At 42.9% G+C, this 20,995-nt stretch overlaps 1 protein-coding gene across 7 annotated transcripts in view; it reads left to right on the top strand.

The window, feature by feature from the left end:
* HECW2 (HECT, C2 and WW domain containing E3 ubiquitin protein ligase 2) overlaps positions 1 to 20,995 on the top strand; it is a 263,367-nt gene that overhangs the window by 201,016 nt on the left and 41,356 nt on the right. For all 7 annotated transcript variants that reach the window (XM_075934227.2, XM_006117907.5, XM_089779881.1 and 4 more), the window contains 4 exons: positions 802 to 898; positions 8,670 to 8,753; positions 12,250 to 12,359; positions 20,688 to 20,808. In XM_075934227.2, the coding sequence (XP_075790342.2) occupies positions 802 to 898; positions 8,670 to 8,753; positions 12,250 to 12,359; positions 20,688 to 20,808 (412 nt within the window). The remainder of the gene's footprint in view (positions 1 to 801; positions 899 to 8,669; positions 8,754 to 12,249; positions 12,360 to 20,687; positions 20,809 to 20,995) is intronic.

The following is a 20,995-nucleotide window of genomic DNA, read 5'->3' as shown; positions in this document are numbered from 1 at the left end:
AAATTATCAGTAAAAATGTGTTTCTCATTCTGATGGGAGAGGAGAGGAACAAAGTCTGTGAAGCTTTGAGTCTCTCTTGAAAGAAAAAATTAGGAAATTCACCAGTAAGGGAGAAAAACTGAGTAACACACTTGTCATTGTGGAGCCTAGGAATACTTTGTACCATGAAGGCTTCGAATTACAATACCTAAGCAGAGTGACATGAGTTAAGGCTGGTATAGAAGCCTCCAGCCTTATGTGTGAAAGTGTTATATTGGTGAGACTATATCAATTCTTTAACATGAGTAGATCATTGTTTTTCAGAGTAGTGGGAGTGGAGGGGAAAGAAGAAAGCAAAACAGAAATATCCACAATTAATGTGCAGCCAATAAGAAGCATATGTAATTTACTTTTAATCGGTGAACTTCTGTTTTCAACTAGCTCATTAAGACAAGAAATATAAGACCCCCTACATTTTATTCATGTGTATATATGTTCCAGGTTGGCGTGAGTGGAGGATGTGTGTGATGAAATGTTATAATACTCTGAATTCTTCAAAAAGGCACGTTAATGTCTCATAATGTTTTAATCTATATTTTTCATAATAAAGCAGGCTAGGCATATCCAAATCCAAAAGAAAAAAAGTAGCACCAGCCTTTAGGCTAAAAATGTAATGGGAAAAATTGTGTTAATGTACTAAATAAATAGACTATGAATGTAAAGAGATAATTCAGTTATTATCATTGAGAAGTTGCAAGAACATAATGCTGTTTTTTCAAATGCACCTGTTTGCAGTAAGCTATTTTTTGTTTCCACTTGCAGCCTACAATGACAAGATTGTTGCATTTCTGCGACAGCCCAATATCTTTGAAATTCTACAAGAACGTCAACCGGATCTTACCAGGAACCATTCACTCAGGTAACAATGTTGATTCTGTTCTCCAGCTTTACTTTCAACAGACAAGCCTGTTTCAGAACAGGCCATCAATTAGTATTCTTTTTTTCTGGTAAAGTTTGCAGTATTAAAGAAAAAGGACAGATTGCTTGCCTACTGGCTGGATATTCACTGATCATTTATAAAGTAAAACCCTCTCCTTTCCTTTGCCCCCCAAAAAAGCCCAAAAACTTGTGTAATTTCAGCCTGTCAGAAGCAAACTTAATCAAATAATTGCAGGAAGCATTCCTTTAATGCAGTAGTGCAATTACGCTCTTTCAGGAGCTTGCAACGTAGATTCAGCCTGTCAGCAGTGAGGCCATACATAATAGTCTCTTCTCCGTGACTTCTCATTTGGTTCTCTGCTCCCTTCCTCGGCCATCATAAGGTGGTGTCCAAGTAGGGCAAGCTTTTCCATGCTGGGGAGGGATGTAGGGGGAAGAAAAAGAATATTGGGAGCATGTTTAGTGTTTCACAAATGGTCTAGGAGCAGACTAGTATAGTTCTTGCACACTCCTACAAGATACATAGTATGTTATGAATGATGCTTTATAATACTGTGTGGTGATTATGGTATTATAGAGCATAGGTAAAATATAACTCAGGGTGAAATTCACCCGTGTGCTGAGAGTCAGCACAAAGCCTCTGAATCTTTCTTACACATGTGCTTAATTTTAAGATCATGAACAGTTTCATTTGATGTGATGGGATTACTTATATGCGTAAATTAAGCATGTAATTAAACGCTTTGCTAGACTGAAGTCAAAGAGTTTATCACATTGCAGGACTGAGTTTAAAATAGGGTATATCTATTTCATAATTCAAGTATATGTTGCTTAGTTGTCAAACTAACTTGCTGTGAATATGGGAATTAGAAATTGGTGTTCACATGTGTTTCCAGAGCTATCTCAAAGACACTACTGTTGAAAAGTGTTCTAGTTCTTTAGCTGCATGTCTATCATTAGTGTAATTATGTAGATTGTGATCTCATTATACAGCAGTGGCTGCCAATGAAGGGCTCTCACTTCCCAGAATCAGAGTCTTGAGTGTTCTCACAACCTGATCAGTATGTGCTGGCTCAACAGCTAGCGCTAGTTACCTATCTCCTTTTCTCTGCTGTGCAGTCAGAGGCGCAACTGCAGCACGTGTAATGAAACCACGGTAGCGCACGCTACTTGAGCAGCTGTCCCGTGCTTCTGCCCATGCTGCTGCAGCTTCACTGGCTTTGTCTGAGCTAGCTAGATAAAAGCTAGTTGGGGTATGTCTGCACATGGAGCAGTTACACCTCTTGATTGCAGTGCAGAGGTGCTCTTAGTGAGCCAGCTTCCAGCACGTCCTGCAAGTTCTCAAAACACAGCCATTTATCCTGTTTTGCAATTTCCCTGAGCTTCATGTCCTAACAAGTTGGCTAATGACTGATTTATCCTCTGAATACGTCAACCCTGAATCAAGTACCAACAGATTTCACACTTCAAAAGATTGAGGGAAAGAGGAAAAATAAAACACCACAGATCTCAGCCTGCCAAAATATTTTCTGTTCGTTTGTACCCATACTGTTATACAGACGGCTAGTCTCATTTGGAGGTGTGTTCTGTGAATAAGCCAGTCCATCAGGTAATAAAACCAACTTCTGATTATTTTTTATCCCTGAGGTTCTTGGCTTTACTTACTCCAATTGCAGCACCCCCGTTAATTTTCCCCTTAATTTTTGCTCTGCTTTGCTCATTTAGCAAATAAGAAGATGTTCAAAAGTGTATTGATGCTCTCAATTAAAGGGGCACGGGCTGGCTACGGTGCCCGTGCCAGGTGCAAGCCTGCCAGCACCCAGCCAGCAGACCCTTCACCTGGCAGGGATCGAGCCACCCACCCGATGCCCCTCAGCGCTCCCCCTCTTCCCGGGACCAGGCCGGCGGCTCCCAGGAGCTTGCCCGGGACCGCAAGAGGCGGGCACCCGCCTGGGCTAGTGCAGACATCGTGGACCTCGTCCACGATCTCCGCACTAGGCACAGGAAAGTGGCCGGCTAGGGCAGGAGAGCTGCCAGCCTGGCCACCCAGGAGCAGGTGTGCAAGAGAATCAAGGGGGTCCACTGAGACCCCCGACCCTGAGCCCTGAGCATACAGTGGCCGTCCTGGGTCAGACCAAATGTCCATCTAGCCCAGTAGCCTGTCTGCCGACAGCGGCCAACCCTAGGCACCCTGGAGCGGATGGACCGAAGACAGTGACCAAGCTATTTGTCTCGTGCCATCCCTCTCCAGCCTTCCACAAACCTTGGGCAGGGACACCACTCCTACCCCCTGGCTAATAGCACTCCATGGACCCAACCTCCATGACTTTATCTCACATCCCTTTAAACTCTGTTCTAGTTGTAGCCTTCACAGCCTCCTGCAGCAAGGAGTTCCACAGGTTGACTCTTTGCTTTGTGAAGAACAACTTTCTGTTACTAGTTTGAAGCCTGCTACCCATTCCTTTCCTTTGGTGTCCTCTAGTCCTTTTTTATGGGAACTAATGAAGAACTTTTCTTGATGCACCCTTTCCACCCAACTCCTGTTTTTAGAGACCTCTATCCTGTCCCCCCTCCGTCTCCTCTTTTCTAAGCTGAAAAGTCCCAGTCTCTTTAGCCTCTCTTCATATGGGACCTGTTCCCAACCCCTGATCATTTTAGTTGCCCTCCCCTCTCCCAACCTCTCTCTTCCCCTCTCCCACCACCTTTTCCCAGTCTCCCCCAGTTTTGTTCAATAAAGACAGATTCCACTTTGGAAGACACGTTTTCTTTATTTTGTACATCGGGAAGGGTAAGTGGAAGGAAGTGAGGGAGGAATGGGGCACGAGCCCCCCGATGGGGAGGACTGGGCTGGCTCTGCGGGCTTCTGGGGGTGGAAGCTCTCCTGCAGCCCCCCAATTGCCCTCTCTCCCCAGATGGCAGCCTGCGGTAAGTGCAGCCGGGCTGATGGCTGAGTGGTGTGATGTGCACAGTGTGGGTAGTCCAGGCACTCCAAGCCAGGACTGCTTTGCAAGCGGGGCACCCCTGAGAACTGTCTGTCCGGGGTGGGGGTTGGGTCCCTTTAAGCGCAGCCCTCGGCTAGCCTGAGACAGCATCTCCACGCTCTAAGTCCTCCTCTGATGCCCTGCCGGCACTGCTTCCGGCCAGCCTTAACCCCAGTTCAGGGTCCACTTAATGTGGACATGCTAGTTCAAATTAGCAAAACGCTAATTCGAACTAGTTTTTTAGTCTGGATCCGTTAGTTCGAATTAGCTTAGTTCGAATTAACTAATTCGAACTAAGTTAGTTCGAATTAACGTTGTAGTGTAGACATACCCTAATTTAGCAAACTACTTGAGCGTGTACCTCATTTGAAGCATGTGACTCTGAGAAATGCCATTGAAGTCACTTTTAAAATTAGGCACATGCAGAATTACCTTGCTGAATTAAAGCGTTTGTGGGGGTGATGATTAATAGTGCGTGTAAGGTCAGTGTGCATTCCTTCTGTGGCTGTTGGATTTGTTCTATATCAAAGGTGCATGTTGAGTTTGAATTATATGGAAGTTTAAAAATAAACCGGATCTTGAACTCCCTTTTTGTTTTAGTGCATGTGCATGCAGCTGGAGAGTATGTAAATAAAGGAGCATGTTGTTATTAACATTCAGTTCTCCATAGCTAGGGATTATGAACTATATTAAATCTTACAGAACACTAGGTGGAGGTCATTGCTGGGCGTGTTCAGTTGCAGAGTTCTGTTCTGGATTGGCTGGACTCTCTCTCTGGTCCTTATTGGACTGGGCTTTCTTTGGTGTTTCCCTAGTAGAGGTGTGGGCTTTGAACTGCATTTTATATATTTTCCCTGGTGTTTTTGCTTTTGCTGGGGCTTTTGCTGAGGAATTTTAGACCAACCCCTCTGTAGGCAGTAGAAGGCAACAGCTGATGTGGTATGCATTTCTTATCTTACTCTGTGGCTTTATTTTGTTTGTGTCTGAAATGTGCTGGCTCACAGCTGGAAAGTTTGTACGGTTGTTTTTCTGAGGAAGTGATAGCTCCTGGAGGGATTTTTGTTTGTTTCTTTCTTGCTGAAGATATAGCAGTTGTTTTGTTGTATTACATATTTTTGGAAATACACACACATGCTCTCACTCCCGCTCTCTCTGAAATCCGAGCCCCGTTGAAGTTAGTGACAAAGTTCTTGTTCCCACAAGGGCCATCTTTTTTACTATGCATTTCTGAGTTGATTTCTAGTGCTGCTGCTGTGACTTCATCTTGTTTCCTCTTCTTCGGCTCTCCAGTGCTCTCATCTTCCTCTCTCATTGCCTCACCACATCCCTTTATCAACTTCTTCTCTTTCTTCCCATTTGCGGTCATGTGAATACCACTTCCTTCTCTGTGCTAACACTTTCTCAGTAATTCCTCTCACCTGTCCTCCCTGCCCTCATAAATCTTATGCTTCAACATGTGTTTGCTTTTCTTTCTTCTCTGCCCTGAAGCTTGTCACCCCCAGACATTATACAACTTCCCATCTTGTTTTCCAATCCTCAATCCCTTCTCCTTTTCTGGCATTCCATATTTAATACACATAGCTTTGTTCCCATCCTTTTTTTTTCTTTTTTCTTTTTCCTCTCTGGGTACTTCTACACAGCAGTGTTATTTCAGAATAACTGACATTATTCCAAAATAACATAGTCCGCATCTACACTACAAGCAGTTATTTCAAGATAATGTCAAAATAATGGTAAGCTGGAGAACTTCTTACTCCAACTCCCGTAACCCTAATTTTACAAGGAGTAAGGGAAGTTGAAGGAAGAATGCTCTAACTCAGACTTCCTGCTGTGTAGATAGCAGCAAAAGCTGGAATAAGCTTTTTTGACTTGAGCTACGCAATTGACATAGCTGAAGTTGCATAGTTTATTTCGGCTTTATCCCTGCTGTGTAGATGTGCTCTCTGTCTCAACAGCGGTGTCTCTCTTGCTGCCATTTTTAGCCCCTTTGTCTGTCTCCCTCTATTTCCTTTGTGTTAACTTAAATTTATTTATCTCTCTGTGACTTTCTGTGGCCATCCTCAGTCAGATTTGCAGAATCAGATTTCCTCTTCTCCTTCTGACAGCTTCCCCTCTTTTGAGGTCCACCTAGCCAACTGTTTACTTCTGTTCAAGCTGCTGTCATCTTCCATCCTGCCTCAGGTGTCCTCTTTGATAGGCCTCATCCCTGATTCTGAGGGTATGTCTACACAGCAAAGTGATTTCGCAATAACAACCGTTATTTCAAAATAACTATCCTAGCATCTGCACAGTCATTCCGTTATTTTGAAATTAAATCGAAATAACAGAGCGCTTATTTCGAAATTGGTAAATCTCATTCCACAAGGAATAACACCAATTTCGAAATTGCTATTTCAAAATAAGTGCTATGTAGATACTTATTTAGAAATAGGAGGCCTCCAGCCTTCCCAGGGTGCCCTGGTGGCCACTCTGGCCTCAACCAAGATCACTCCTCTCCCTCCCCTCTCCCCAGAGCCCTTAAAGCAGTAGACTCTGGCCACAGTGCCTGTGCCAGCTCCAAGCCTGCCAGCCCAGAGCCAGCAGTCACTGCCCCTGACCCAGTGGCCCCAAAACAAGAGTCAGCAACTCACTGGCAGCCAGCCCTCCACCGCTCCCCGGGAGCAGTCTGCCAGCTCCCAGCAGCCTGCCACGGCCTGGAGAAGGCGGGAACCTTCCTGGTCCAGGGTGGAGATCATGGACGTTATTCAGGTTTGGGGGGGATGCCCCCACCATCCATAATCTCTGCACTAGACAGAGGAACGCGGCCGTCTATGGCAGGAGAGCTGCCAGCCTGGCCACCAAAGGCCACATGCGAACCCAGGAGCAGGTTTGCATGACGATCAAGCTGGTCCGGCGAGACCCATGAGCCCTGAACTTCCCCTCCCTCTTCTTCCCCTTGCTTCCTCCTTCCAACTCCCTCCTCCCAGGTTTACCCCTCCCCTGTTCTACCCTTTCTTCTCCCCTCTCCCTCCTCCTTTGCTCAGTCTCACCAGAGTTTCATTCCCTCCCCTCCCCCAGATTTGTTAAATAAAGAGAGTTTGTGTTCATGAAAATACTGTGTATTTTATTTTATATCAGAAAGGGGTGTTACGAAGGGCTAAGTGGAAGGACGTGAGGGAGGAATGAGGCACAAGCCCCCAGTGGGGCAGACCATGGAGGCTCTTAGTGCTCCTTAGGGTGGAAGGTCTTCCAGAGGGCCTCCTGGATACTGACAGCCCCCCAATCGACCTCCCGGATGGCAGCCTGCAGAAAGTGCAGCCAGGCTTGCAGCAACATGTCCAAGAGAAGCACCAGAGTGCTGTGGTGTCCCGAGTGAGGGCAACCAGAGCATACAGAGACTACATGCTTTGCTGTCCCTCACGAGGTAGGCAAGCAATCAGGGAAACCTGAGCACTGGCTGTCCAGGGGGTCCCTTTAAGCACAGGCCTCAGATAGCCTCAGGCAACAGCCCCACACAGTAAGTCCTGACCTGATGCCCTGCTGGACCTGATTCCAGCCGGCTTTAAATGCGATTTCAGCGTCCGCTCAGTGTGGACGCGCTATTTCGAAATAGCAAAAAGCTATTTCGAAATGCATTTTGTGTGTAGACACGTTATTTCTAAATAAGCTATTTCGAAATAACTATTTCAAAATTAGATATTTTGAAATAACGCTGTAGTGTAGACATACCCTGAATGATTTCAGTATTTGCCTTGATGACCTTTCAATCTCCCTACTGAAATCTCTCACTTTGTTTCCTCTTATTGATGCTCTTCAGTTCCTTTCATATATAGCTTCTCTTCCACTAGAGACCCATAGGAAGCCACCACAACTCAAAAGTGGCCATGTAGCTAGGATAGCTGAGGAAGAGCAGAATCAGCACATCCCATCAATAACCTGGTGAATCACCCATTCTCAAGAAGAGGCCAGTGGCGAACTCTTACCTTAGAGTGCAGCAGATTTCACTGGTATATAGAGGTGTAATTTCAGATGCTGGCTTCGTTCTTCTGACTCTGTTGCAGTTAACTAATATATCGATTTGGCTTACCCACCTCCCATTAATTGTTTTCATTCAAAGGCAGGTACATCTGGGGTTTTAATCCGCGTACAGCATAAAAATCACAAGCATGGCAGAGTGTTGGGTATTCATAGAATCCAGGACGGAGGGAGGCAAGTGTGTATGTTCATGTGCATGTGTGGGGATTGGGGCAAGCGAGACAGTGACAGTGTAAATAAAGCAGAAGGTCTTCTGGAAGATTTGTAAGTTAAGAATCATGCCTGAAATGTACTTTAAAAAGCATGAATGTTCAACATGCCATTAGAATTGGGGTGGAGGAAAGGATGGTATTACTTTAAGCAGAATGGCAGTGTCCTGCCACAGGGTGCTGTCTGCTGCTCTGAATTCAGGCCATAACTGACATTAACTTGAGGGATTGGTTTTTATTGGTTGAATGGCTGTGTTACCTGAAGCAGCCTGAGTATCTTACAGATAAAGGCAACAGAAGAATCATTCTTCTGCACAAATTAGGAGTTGGTCGGGGTATTTTTTGTTTGTTTGATTGATTGTTTGTTTTTTGTAAGATTCTGTTGTTCACATGGATATAGTATGGCAGGTAGAAAAATGGTGTCTGAAATGCAGAGGCATATACCAGAGGTAGCCGTACTATATCCAGTACTTTTTCTTGTTGCCCTGGTGTACATTGGTGCCTTATTTGCAAAAGATGTTGTGGAATTCTTTCTTTGCTTAAACAGGGAGAAGATCCAGTTTATCCGGACAGAGGGAACACCTGGACTGGTGCGTCTGTCCAGCGATGCAGACCTTGTCATGTTACTAAGGTAAGTAGCAGTGTTTCATAATGAATGTGTGGGAATATGCAGTGAATAGCTGATCAAGTGCCTTTCCATGTATTGTGTGTACTGACTGAGTGACCTAAATGTCTCCCCTTCGTTTCTCAGAATTGCAGCTGGGGGAGCTGCAGCAGAGGATTCAGCCTCTTGACTTTCCTAGTGCTGAGATGCCAGATGTCAATTATTAGCAGGGAGATCACATTTTTCATAGTGGTGTGGAAAGGTGATTATTTCTGCAGTTAGGAGGGGGTAAAAGATGTCTTCTCCCATCTATCAATAAAAGTCAAATTGTAGGTTAATATAAACACCTTTCTATGTAGGAATGAAAGTGCATGAGTTAAAATAGTCTGAGAATCCCTGACATAACACAATATTCTGTTTCAGAGATGGGGTTCCAAGGAGAAGTTAATTTGCACTTGGAGCTTGTACATATACTTTTAGGCTATATGCTATGCCATTCTAGTTTTATCTTGATAAGTTAAACACAAATAAGGTTCTTAATTTATTCCCTGATTGAAACAGTTTTTTTCCTGTTGTTATCCATATTTGAAAAGGATAGTTCAACTTTTCTATGTGAAAAAATTCTTTATTGAAGATTGTTTTTAAGGCATGCAAAAATATTACCAGTAAGTATCAGTTCCAAGGGAACCATTCACAAAGAACTATTGCACGTATCTGCGACAAACAGATCTGAAATGAAATCTGTTTTATTTTAACCAGTTAGATTACTATAGCACTCAGAAATGAGGGAATCACGTGATAATGTTGTGTTATAATGCCTAACAATTGAAAAAAAAATTGTCATTTAATTAGTTGATTCAGTGTGTGTGTGTGTGTGTGTGTGTGTGTGTGTGTGTGTGTGTGTGTAATAATAACTTCCAACATCTACACTATAGACATATCTAGACATATCTACTTTGGATGTTATGTTCTTACCAATTTGGGGAAAAAAATCAGTGAAATGTAAGGATCTATAAACATTCCATATATTGCAATGAATTGATAGCCCTATTTCATAGACAGTTAACTCAAGCAATTAATCCTATATAAAAAAATCATGTTTAATCGCAGTTTTAACCACACTGTTAAACAATAATAGAATACCAGATTATATTTACTAGAAATATTTTGGATGTTTTTGTACATTTTCAGATATATTATTTCAGTTACAATACAGAATACAAAGTATACACTGCTTACTTTATATTATGTTTTAGAAATATGTGCACTGTAAAGAAGACAAAAGAAAGTATTTTTCAATTCACCTCATGAAAGGACTTGTAGTGAACGCTATTGTGAAAGTACAACTTGCAAATGAAGAAATTTTTTACATAACTGCACTGAAAAATAAAACAACGTAAAATTTTGGAGGCTCCATGTCCACCCAGTCCTATTTCTTGTTCAGCCAGTCACTAAGACAAACAAGTTTGTTTTCATTTACAGGAGATAATGTTGCTTGTTTCTTATTTACAATGTCATCTGAAATGGGCATTCACATGGCATTGTTATAGCCAGCATTGAACGGTATTTACTTAAAGAATAATCATCTGCCTCTTTATATTTTGCCCACTGTTCCAGAGGACATGCTTACATGCTGAAGTTAAATTGATACAGGCAGTCCCCGAGTTACGCGGATCCGACTTATGTCGGATCCGCAGTTACGAACGGGGCCCGTCTCCCTGGTCTCCAGCAGACCAGGGAGAGGAAGCAAAGCGGCGGAGCACGTGGGCAGCGGACAGCCCAGACGTGTCTGGGCTGTCCGCTGCCCGCGTGTTCCGCCGCTTTGCTCCCCGTCCCCCTGGTCTGCAGACCAGGGAGAGGGGGAGCAAAGCAGAGCAAAGCCGCGGAGCCCGAGCGCAGCAGGACAGCCACGGCGCATCTGGGCTGTCCCGCTGCCCCCGTGCTCCGCGGCTTTGCTCCGGACGCCTGTGGTACAGCAGCTGGGGCACTGCCGGTTGGTCCCGTAGCGCTGTTCTGGGCGCTACTGGACCAACCCGGCAGCACCCCAGCTGCTCTGCCCCAGGCGTCCTGATTTAGCCACTGCTGGTCAGTTTCAGCAGCGGCTGAATCAGGACGCCTGGGGCAGAGCAGCTTGGATGCTGCTGGGTTGGTCCATTAGCGCCGAGGAGCGGCGGCGCTACTGGAGCAACCCAGCAGCACCCCAGCTGCTCTGCCCCAGGCTTCCCCAAGTCAGCCGCTGCTGAAACTGACCAGTGGCTGACTATAGGAAGCCCCTGCCCCGGGCTTACTGGAATCAGCCGCTGATCAGTTTCAGCAGCAGCTGACTTGGGGATGCCTGGGGTTCTTAAGTTGAATCTGTATGTAAGTCAGAACTGGCATCCAGATTCAGCCGCTGTTGATTCAACTTAAGAACAAACCTACAGTCCCTATCTTGTACATAACCCGGGGACTGCCTGTATTTTATTATTGTTTAATGGTGTGCTTAAAAGTGTGATTAATTATGACTGTTTTTATCTCATGATTAACAATCTTTTGACAGCTCTACTATGAATTATTAAATGATATCTAAATGATGTATTATTTTGATGTTTCAGGCTGTGAAAGTTACACTGTACTTCCCAGAAAACATTTTAAAATCACAGAAAAATAGGTAAAGCATACTGAAGCCTAATCTGGTGAAAACTATGTGATACATTCTTCTCTATGGGTGACATGTTAAGGAAGAATTAAGCTAAAGCGTGTACTGTTCAGTTCAGTAAGATTGATTGATTACACCAAAAGTTCAGAGTATTTGGCTCTGTTCCTATGTACAGTATTACAAATCTTTGTACAGGCAAGTGCCATGAATATTAATGGTGTTTTGGCAGGGAAAATGTATAAGCAAAAGTATAAAACAATGCCACTTACAAAGGGTTCATTAAATACATGGATCTTAATTTTGGGAAAAAAAAGTCATCATCTGGTGGGGGGTTGACAGACTTGCCAGGCCATTGGGCAAGATCGTGGTGGGGCTAGCTCTGTGCTCCTGGAAGAGGTGGGGCCTTGGGTAGAAGGGGCAGGCTTGGGGGCAGCCAGCACTCAATGCTGCCTCAAGCACACTGCCCCCCTCTCAGCCCTCAGAGTGAACCAGAATGCACTGAGTGGCGCTCTACAGGCGATTTAAAGGGCCCAGACACCACTACTCCTGTGGTTGTGACAGCTGAGAGCCTTGGGTCCTTTTGAATTGCCAGGCTCCAGGCCAATTGCTCCTTTGCCCTACCCCCTATTGGTGGGCCTGGTTGCAATGTCATACAGAAAACTAGGAACTGTGATTTTCCAGTCATTTGCGATATTCAAAGATAACATTGAAAGAAAGGCAACAAACCTTTGCTTTATTTGCATTCTGAACACGTGCATGGGAAATAGGTAAGTGATTTTCAAAAAAATCAGCTGGATTTGAAGGTCACATCTATTGCTAGAAAGTAGAACATATCCGTGGTTCAGATAAACATCTTCTCACTTCTCTTGTTTGCTCCTTTATCAGTTTGTTTGAAGAAGAAATAATGTCCTATGTCCCGCCACATGCCTTACTTCATCCCAGTTATTGTCAGTCCCCAAGAAGCTCTCCAGTATCCTCACCTCAGAACTCTCCAGGTAAGTAGTGTTGATGTTTACCGTGGGATCTTTAGGGATTAATTCTAGATACTTATCGTGGACCAAATCCTTACCTTTGTGAGTTTCCACTGCAAGCAAAACTCTTCATTTTAAAGGAATGCTTTTCTGGCTTTGTTGTGTGCCAACTCATTTGTAATTGAAGAAAAATATAGTTTACATGTAACATCACTGTTTGCATAAGTATTGCGAGCCCATTCAAATGCTCTTGTCCCATCCTTACACTGTGTCCTGTGCCAGTCGTAAGTTCTTGCTCTTTCTGCACAGCATCTCCGAGGTCCTCATTTTCTGCCTGCACAGTCTCTAAATTGAGCGTAGGTTCTGCATCTATTGCTACTATTGGCATTTCTGTGTCTTGACTAATGACCCCCTCATTTTGAAGCAGTGGCATTGAAATGTCATTTGTGAAAACAAATTTTTCATCATCAGAACTGGAAGTGTCACTGTCAGTATGTTCAAAGGCTTCAGAGGGGTAGCTGAGTTAACCTGTAACTACAAAAATTTAAAAAGCAACTAATAGTCTTGCAACACCTTAAAGACTAACAAAACATGTAGATGGTATCATGAGCTTTCGTGGACACAACCCACTTCAGATGAATCAAGTGGGTTGTGTCCACAAAAGCTCATGATACCATCTACATGTTTTGTAAGTCTTTAAGGAGCTACAAGATTAGTCATTGTCAGTATGGTCACTGTCAAATGGCTGAGGCATCTTATATATGAGAAATGATGTTATTGGCTTTAAACTCTTAACTGCTGCTTCACTCTGTTGCTTTCGCCTCTCTTACTTGCACCACTTTCATATCTTTGCTTCATTTTTATAAAGGGGCTCTTTTAAAACACAGTAACACACAATAAATTAATTCACTAAAGGCTATTGGTTATACAAAATGTTAATTGTATATACTTCACAATAAATATTGTATAATAATGGTTTGGGGGTGTTATTTACTATGGCCCTATAGCCTTATTTCAAAGTCTTAAAATTTCATCTGTTAACATGTTCCCATTATTAAATTCCTCTAATAACTGGTGCATTATTATGAATATGAACACAGGACGATTGCCGGATTAGATATAAAGTTTATTAAACAACTAGAATTAAAAATGTATTATAATAAAAAGCCTTTAAAGGCAAATCTGAAACTGGATGAAGAGGTAGCTTACAGTTGAGCCTGATACTGTTATTGTATACAAAGATACATACGAAAAAACAGGACTATGAAAACCTCCTATGTAGAGATAAACATCTAATTTAAAGGTTAAACTGACCCTCAGATCAAGCAAAATCACTTTACAATACAAGAATTAATTACAACTTTCAAAACCTCTAAACTATGCAAAGACTATAAGCAGCATTTCATAACATAGAATCACTAATCACAGAAGCTACTCCAGTCATGCAGATGAAAACTGGGATGTGACTAAAAAATTGGTGAAAGCCTGAGGTCACCTTCTGCCCTAATTCCCCTTCCACATAACTCCAGCTCATACCCCAACCCCACCCCACCCTGCCCTTACCTGCTGCCCTGAGTCTCTCTCATACTCCAAATCACATGTTCCCAGCCTGGAGCCCTCTCCTATACACCAAATGTCTCATCCCCAGAGCCACCCAGAGCCCACCCAACCCCCTGCCTCAACCTATAGCCCCCTGCTGCACTCTGAATCCCTCATTTTGACCCCACCCTGGAGACAAGGAGACACCCAAAAATCTAATAGTCCTGCACACCCAGAAGAGTTAATCTGGCTCTGTGGCTGGGGAATGCCCATATGTTCTTTTCAGAATCTCCACCTACCTCCTCATCATCCTCTAATTAAACCTGTATTTCATCAAGCCAGCATTATTTGTTAAATAAGAAACTATTTCTTCGTCAATTGTTTTTTCTGTTGTGTTTAATTCCATATATTGCAACAGTATTATTTTCTACTTTTTTCATTGCAAATATACAGTATTTCAGCTACATTATGGATTAAATAGACTTTTTGGTACTAGCCTGGGAATCTAACCATCATTTATAACATTGTTTCTATGGGAAAAATGTATTCTGTGTTCCAAACTGACTTAAAAACAAAATTCTGAAACACAGCCCATTCATAAATTGGGGACTTCCTGTGGTGATTAATAATTCCATGAATTCAGACTAAATTATTTCAAATGTTACAAAGCCCATTTTCTCCTTTTGAGGTCCACTTACAGCAGTTTGATGTTTTCAAATATAGCTGGTATTATTTTTATCGGGAAGGAGTACTGTAGATAAGTAAAAAAGAAAATATACTGGCTGAGACAAGACCAATCCTGGAAAATTCAAGCTGATAAAAAGGGATTATCAGAAAGTTGTGTTTTTGTAGTCTTGCACTCACTCCCAACAGAACTAATCATCCACACCACATATTCACAAGGCTGGAGTCGCATGTGTTTGTCCTGAAATTCAAAAGACTAGGTTCTGTTGGACCCAATGGGGACCAGGTTCCCTGTAAGGTGAGAACCTGTGTGGGCATGCACCAAGAATTTCAGTGGCACTTACCTACTCAGAAGAGCTGTGCAGCCATGGGCCCAGCTGCTTCTTGGGGTGGGGCTCAGCAGTATGATGAGTGGCTGCCCTGCCCAGGAGCAGCTGGGCAAGCCACCATATGGCCCACATGGTGTCTACCAGAGCTGGACCCTGGTCTGTGGTACTAAAAATAGCACTGTGGCCCCAGCTCTAGCCATGGCATACCAGGGGCAGCTGCCTGCCATGTTGCTTCGCCCCTAGGAGCAGCAGGGTCCACGGCTGCATGGCAGCTACTGTGGCTGGGACCACAGTACTAAAATAGCACCAATACCCTGGCTCAAGTCTCTGCACATGGGGCATGCTGACGTGAGGATCGGAGACAGGCTGCTGCCGCTTCAGCCCTCAGCCATGCGGGAAGTGGCGAGAAGGCAGCGTCGTGCTGGTAGCTGGGTTTGGCCTTCAGCTAGTGACTAAGCCATGTTTCTTTCTTCCCCAGAAGGTGCAAGGACAAGTCCTGCACTACATCCCTTTCCCACTCTACTCCATTTCATGCACTCCTGTAGGGCAAGGCAGAAGCTAGTGCTGAGTTTTTCATGACCATTTTGATAACTTTACGTTGAACTTCACTAGTTGAGCACTATGGTCTGGCAACATTTGTGGTCCGGCATGATTTTAGTTTGCCAGGTATCCACTTATCATGGGTGTAGTTAACTTTCCCACAGTCCCATAAAGTTTCTGTACAACCGCCAATCTTGGCTCTGTGTTCTGTGCTGTTATTTAGCTCTAATTTACCCCTAAATATTTTCCAAGACCCTAGTAAGCTGTGGAAGTATTGGTAATGTTTCTAGACAATATTGATCTTCTGTGGTTTGGCAAATTCCCTGGGATGCCAGACTAGAGAGGTTCAACCAGTAGTACTGTTTGTGAAGAAACAAGTTTTTGTTATTTGTTGAAAAGAAGGAAAAAATGAACATCCATATACATGCACCATATTGCTGCTCCAAACTTGGCAGGATTTTTATGGTCAAAGGAAGCTCTGTCCTAACAGAGCTCATTTTCTGAAGTGCATCCTGTTTAGTGGTGAGTGGTAAGGGACCTGATTCACACATGTATGTAAATCACATGTTCAAGGTGAAAAATATAGTAATTGTCATCCCTTTCCATAAAGACACTAAACATATGCTTAATTGCTTGGCTGAATTGAGGCCTAAATATTGAAATGTGAAGATTTTAGTTTCATTTTTTCTTATAATTGCAATCCCTCTTCAAGCAAACACTAAAAGATAAATCAAAAACACATGTAATGGGCCTATCAGTAGTTTGTTTTTGTGACTAGAGCCCTATCGCTTCTTAAGGAGAAATCTTTGGAACAGGCCATAATTTCTACTGGGGCTCTATGTGCCTTGTGTTGCCAGACTGGATGCTCTGTACAGCATGGGGATTATCTTTCTTTTTTAATTCCTTTTGAATGTCTTACAGTGACACTAATCAGGCTGCACTTACTGGCTTTGTTGTGAATGTGATTTTTAAGTTTTATAGGACTCCATGCATCCTAAAGAGACAGAATCACCGGGCAGGTGAAAGGGGCTGGCGGGTAGTGAACCCTCCCTCTTGGGCCACTGCCCCTCCCCCACCAGCTGGGACCACTCCAGCCCCATGCCTTCCACCCTGTGGTGCCCTTTAAGGAGAGCAGGGGAGCTCCACAATCCCGGATTCGTATGGGGACATTCATGGCTGTGGTGTCAAAAGATTTCGGAATGCAGAGGACACAGTTAGAATATGTATTAAGTCAGTGTTTTGATCAGTAAACTTGATTACAGATCTTTTTAGCTGCTGTGCTCTTCCTCTTAAAGGACACAAATAATCATGAAACTACTTTCGGTATCTTTTTTGGAGAATAGAATCTTTTTGAGACTCCAGCATAGTTACCCATATACCCTCTCCGAAAACTTTCAGTTCACAAGGTGGAAGTAATTGCTATAATTGCCCAAGAATTCTTGGCAATTGCATGTGATTTCCAGTGAGTTTGTCATTTGCTGAGAGAATAATTTAATGGTAATTTTTGAATTGTGAAGCAGTTTGTTACCAGTTTTATTTTCCACTAGCACATTTGTTTGGATGCTTAAGGAGGGGCTCAGGGCAGCGGGCTGATGGTATCATGGGTGAAGGAGCCACAGTTCGGGGGGTGAGGAGGAGCTCTGGGAAGGAGATTGGTTGTGTGTGTTGGGGAATGGGTGGGAAGAGTTGGGGGGGAGCAAAGCTCCCCCCTGGGATTTGGGCCAGGACTACTTGCTCTTCCCCTTCCTATCTCTGTCAGGGAGCGAGAGCAAAGTGTGCAGCTCGTCTGCCCCGTGCTCCCAGGCAAAGTGAAGAATGCAGCAAATTATGCACCTTCCCCTCACTCGCTGGTGAAGAAGAACAGCCAGCAATGTCCCCATATGAATTGGGGTCGAGAACCTACCTTGCTTTCCCTAAAGGGCACCTGGGGTGGGAGGCTTGAGGCTCGGGCAGTCCTGGCTGGGGGGAGAGGCTGCACTACCAGCCATCCCCTGTTACCTGCCTGGTGATTCTCTCTCTTTTCTGTATGGTTCTATAAGAAGCAATCTCATTCCATTCACATCCCATTTTCCTGGCACAACCAAACCCTTACGTTGCTTTAAGTTATGATAAGAGGAAGCTGGATGCTGAATTTGGTAATCGTAGCTCTTACTATTTAGGAGGAATTCTTGAACAGACAGACAAACACCGAGGCAGACAAACTTTCTCAGATATATATATAGTAGATGATATATCTGTGATCAAAAGGTTCATTTGGGGGCTATTACCACAATGTAGATGGAAGTATGAGCTTGTCACATTCTTTGGTGAATTCATAATTGTACTTCACTCCATCCACATCATGCTTCCTTCTCCCAGCCTACCTTCTCCCTGCCTTCTCCCAGTCCAGTGAGTATGGCTCCCTCCCATTTAGAATTGGAGTAAACTGCCTGTTCCTCCTCTTCCCTCCTCCCTTAACTGAAGGCTAGGCACGTTGCCACCACAGTAATGAAATCCTCTGTGCTGGGTTAGCCTCATATAGGGAGAGAAAAGAAAAGTGATATCCTGAACTGGCAGATATTTTACTTATAAGTAGCTTTAAAGCCAAATGTTTAAAAAGTAGAGGCTTATTTGAAGATGCATAGAATGTACATTTGCATCCACATTGATGTATGCAATTGCAAGTACACATTAAATTACTCACTGATGGTGAGTGAATAGTAATAGAGAGGTAGCCGTGTACATCTTTATGGCTGACTTAGAACAACGTTTCCTCAGATCCCGTCCTCTTTTACCCCTCCTTTACTTATGCTACATCGATGACATCTTTATGATCTGGACCCATGGCCAAGAAACACTGGACGCATTCCACAGAGACTTTTAACAACCTACACCCCACCATCAATCTCAGCCTGGACCATTCAACACGAGAGATCCATTTCCTGGACACCACAGTACAAATCACTAATGGAAAATTAAATACCACTCTCTACAGAAAACCCACTGACTGCTACACTTACCTACATGCCTCCAGCTTCCATCCAGGACACACCATACGATCTATCGTCTATAATCAAGTTCTTCAGTACAACCACATCTACTCTAATCCCACTGACAGAGATCAGAAACTTCAAGATCTCTACCAAACATTTGTAAATCTCAATTACCCACTAGGGGAAATAAAAAAAACAAATTGCAAGAGCCAGACGAATACCCAGAAACCATCTACTTCAAGATAGGCCCAAGAAAACCAACAATAGAACACCACTTGTCATCACATATAGCCCCCAACTTAAACCCCTCCAACGTATTATCAATAACCTACAACCTATACTGGAACAGGATACTACACTCTGAGAGGCTCTGGGGGACAGACCCATAGTCTACTATAGATAACCACCTAACCTCAGGAAGATTCTTACCAACAACCACAGGATATACCACATTAATACCAACTCTGGAACTTTCCCTTGCAACAAACACCCATTGCCAACTTTGTCCACATATTTACTCTGGTGACACCATCAATGGACCTAACTGTGTCAGTTATATGATCAAGAACACATATTCCTATTCATCCAGAAATATAATTTATGCCATCATGTGCCAACAGTGTCCTTCTGCTATGTATATTGGACAGACTTCTCAGACACTTCGCCAAAGAATTAATGCCCACAAATCAGATATCAGACATCTTCAAAAGGAAAAACTAGTTGCTTTTCATTTCAGCCTACCTGGACATAGTCTTAACGACCTTACTACATGCATTTTACTTCTAAGAGACTTTAACACCAGATTATACAGGGAAACTTCAGAACTTTCTTTCATGCTTAAATTTGACACTTTACGAATGGGCCTTAATAAAGATGCTAATTACCTTAACCATTATAAAGATAGCTTCCCCACTTATCACCCCCGATTAGCCATTCATTGACTCATAAATAGCTATTCCCTCCCTTCCTCCCTTTCCCTCACCCCACCTTCCATACTACATCTGATTTGTCAGTTTAATAATGTGTTCACTTTTTTCATTGTATTCCTTTGGTATATATGGTCATGCCAATTCTCTTCCAGAATATGATCTGAGGAAGTGAGTCTGGCCCACGAAAGCTCATCACCTATTAAACCATCTTGATAGTCTTTAAAGTGCTACATAGTTTTTCTTTTTGATGGTGTGTGTGTGTGTGTGTGTGTGTGTGTGTGTGTGTGTGTGTGTGTGTGTGTGTGTGTGTGTAATCGTCTAGACCCAAAAATGGAGACTAATTATTTAAAGTAATAAAAAAGTTTATAAGTAGGAATACAAGAATGAAATTAAAAAGGTAAAATGTAGGCTAAATATGAGGGACACCTTCTTAGAGTGAAATCTTTTGGGGTGTAGAATAGTCTCTAAAGGAAAGTAGAGGAAGTTCATTACATGAGATGTTTAAAACTAGACTGGACTAAACACAAGAAGGTACAGATGGCTACACAGTTGAGTTGGGAGGGAGGTGGGTAAGTCTCCACCCCCATCCATGTCACTTTAGTATCAGTGGTTTTTTTACACAATTTTCAATAACTGCATACAAATATAGATGGATGTGTAATTTTTTTTCAGTCTCAGTTTTTATCTGCTTCCTTTAAAGAAATTAACCTTAAAGTTATATTGCTATTCTTTTTTAGTAATGTTGAAAAATCTTAGTAAGGCAATTAACTTGACCCAAGTGTTTGAATGAAAAGAAAACTCTTTAGTCTTTCCTCTCTCCCAATACTTTTCTCCTTTTTGTACTTTATTGAGTAACCTTTTCCACAGGATTCTATCTTTGGCAAACTAAGGAACTCTGTGCATTGAAAGAAAGCATATTACATGCCCTGGACATACTAATTTAGCTCGGTGAAACCTGTTTTTCTTGGCAGGGAAGAACTTTTTTATGAGCATACATCATTTTAGTGGTTAAACAAAGGTATACATAAAATGTACATATGCAAAAAAAGTTGAGTTTTTTTTTTCCTGTTTGTTTTTTGTGGGTGTGGGGTTTTTTTGTTGTGGTTGTTTTGCTTTGTTTTGTTTTGTCTGGCTTCAACATTTTAGGACTCATTCTAAAACCTTGAAGTCATTGGACAAACAGAAACCAAAAACATCTGAACCTTCAGTAGGTGTGGAGACATAGATCTCCAATCCCCTTATAAAAGAAACCAACAGTCCCTCATGGTTTCGGCCAGCAAAGAATCTTCTATTCAGTAAGAGCTGGAATGTGATGGTTTGCATAGCTGCAGTTCATGTTCTATTTGTTGTTTGCTGCAGGTACTCAGCGTGCTAATGCCAGAGCTCCAGCTCCTTATAAAAGAGATTTTGAAGCCAAACTGAGGAACTTCTACAGGAAGCTGGAGACTAAAGGATATGGACAAGGGCCAGGGAAATTAAAGTATGTAGAAGCATCTTATCAAATAGAATTTATCTCAAAGGTAGAACTGCTTTCCTCTGGGAATCCCACTGGTAGCATGGTGGATTCTTGCACTTATTTAATTGACTGCAAAGTCTATTATAAAACACTCAAAGCAGTCTCACAGTGGAGAACATTTTCAAAGCATCTCTTCCTCATGTTACCTCCT

The sequence above is a fragment of the Pelodiscus sinensis genome, chromosome 7, assembly GCF_052426305.1.
Source record: "Pelodiscus sinensis isolate ZL-2025 chromosome 7, ASM5242630v1, whole genome shotgun sequence".
In the NCBI taxonomy this organism is placed as follows: domain Eukaryota; kingdom Metazoa; phylum Chordata; order Testudines; family Trionychidae; genus Pelodiscus; species Pelodiscus sinensis.
This window is presented reverse-complemented; position numbering and strand designations above follow the sequence as displayed.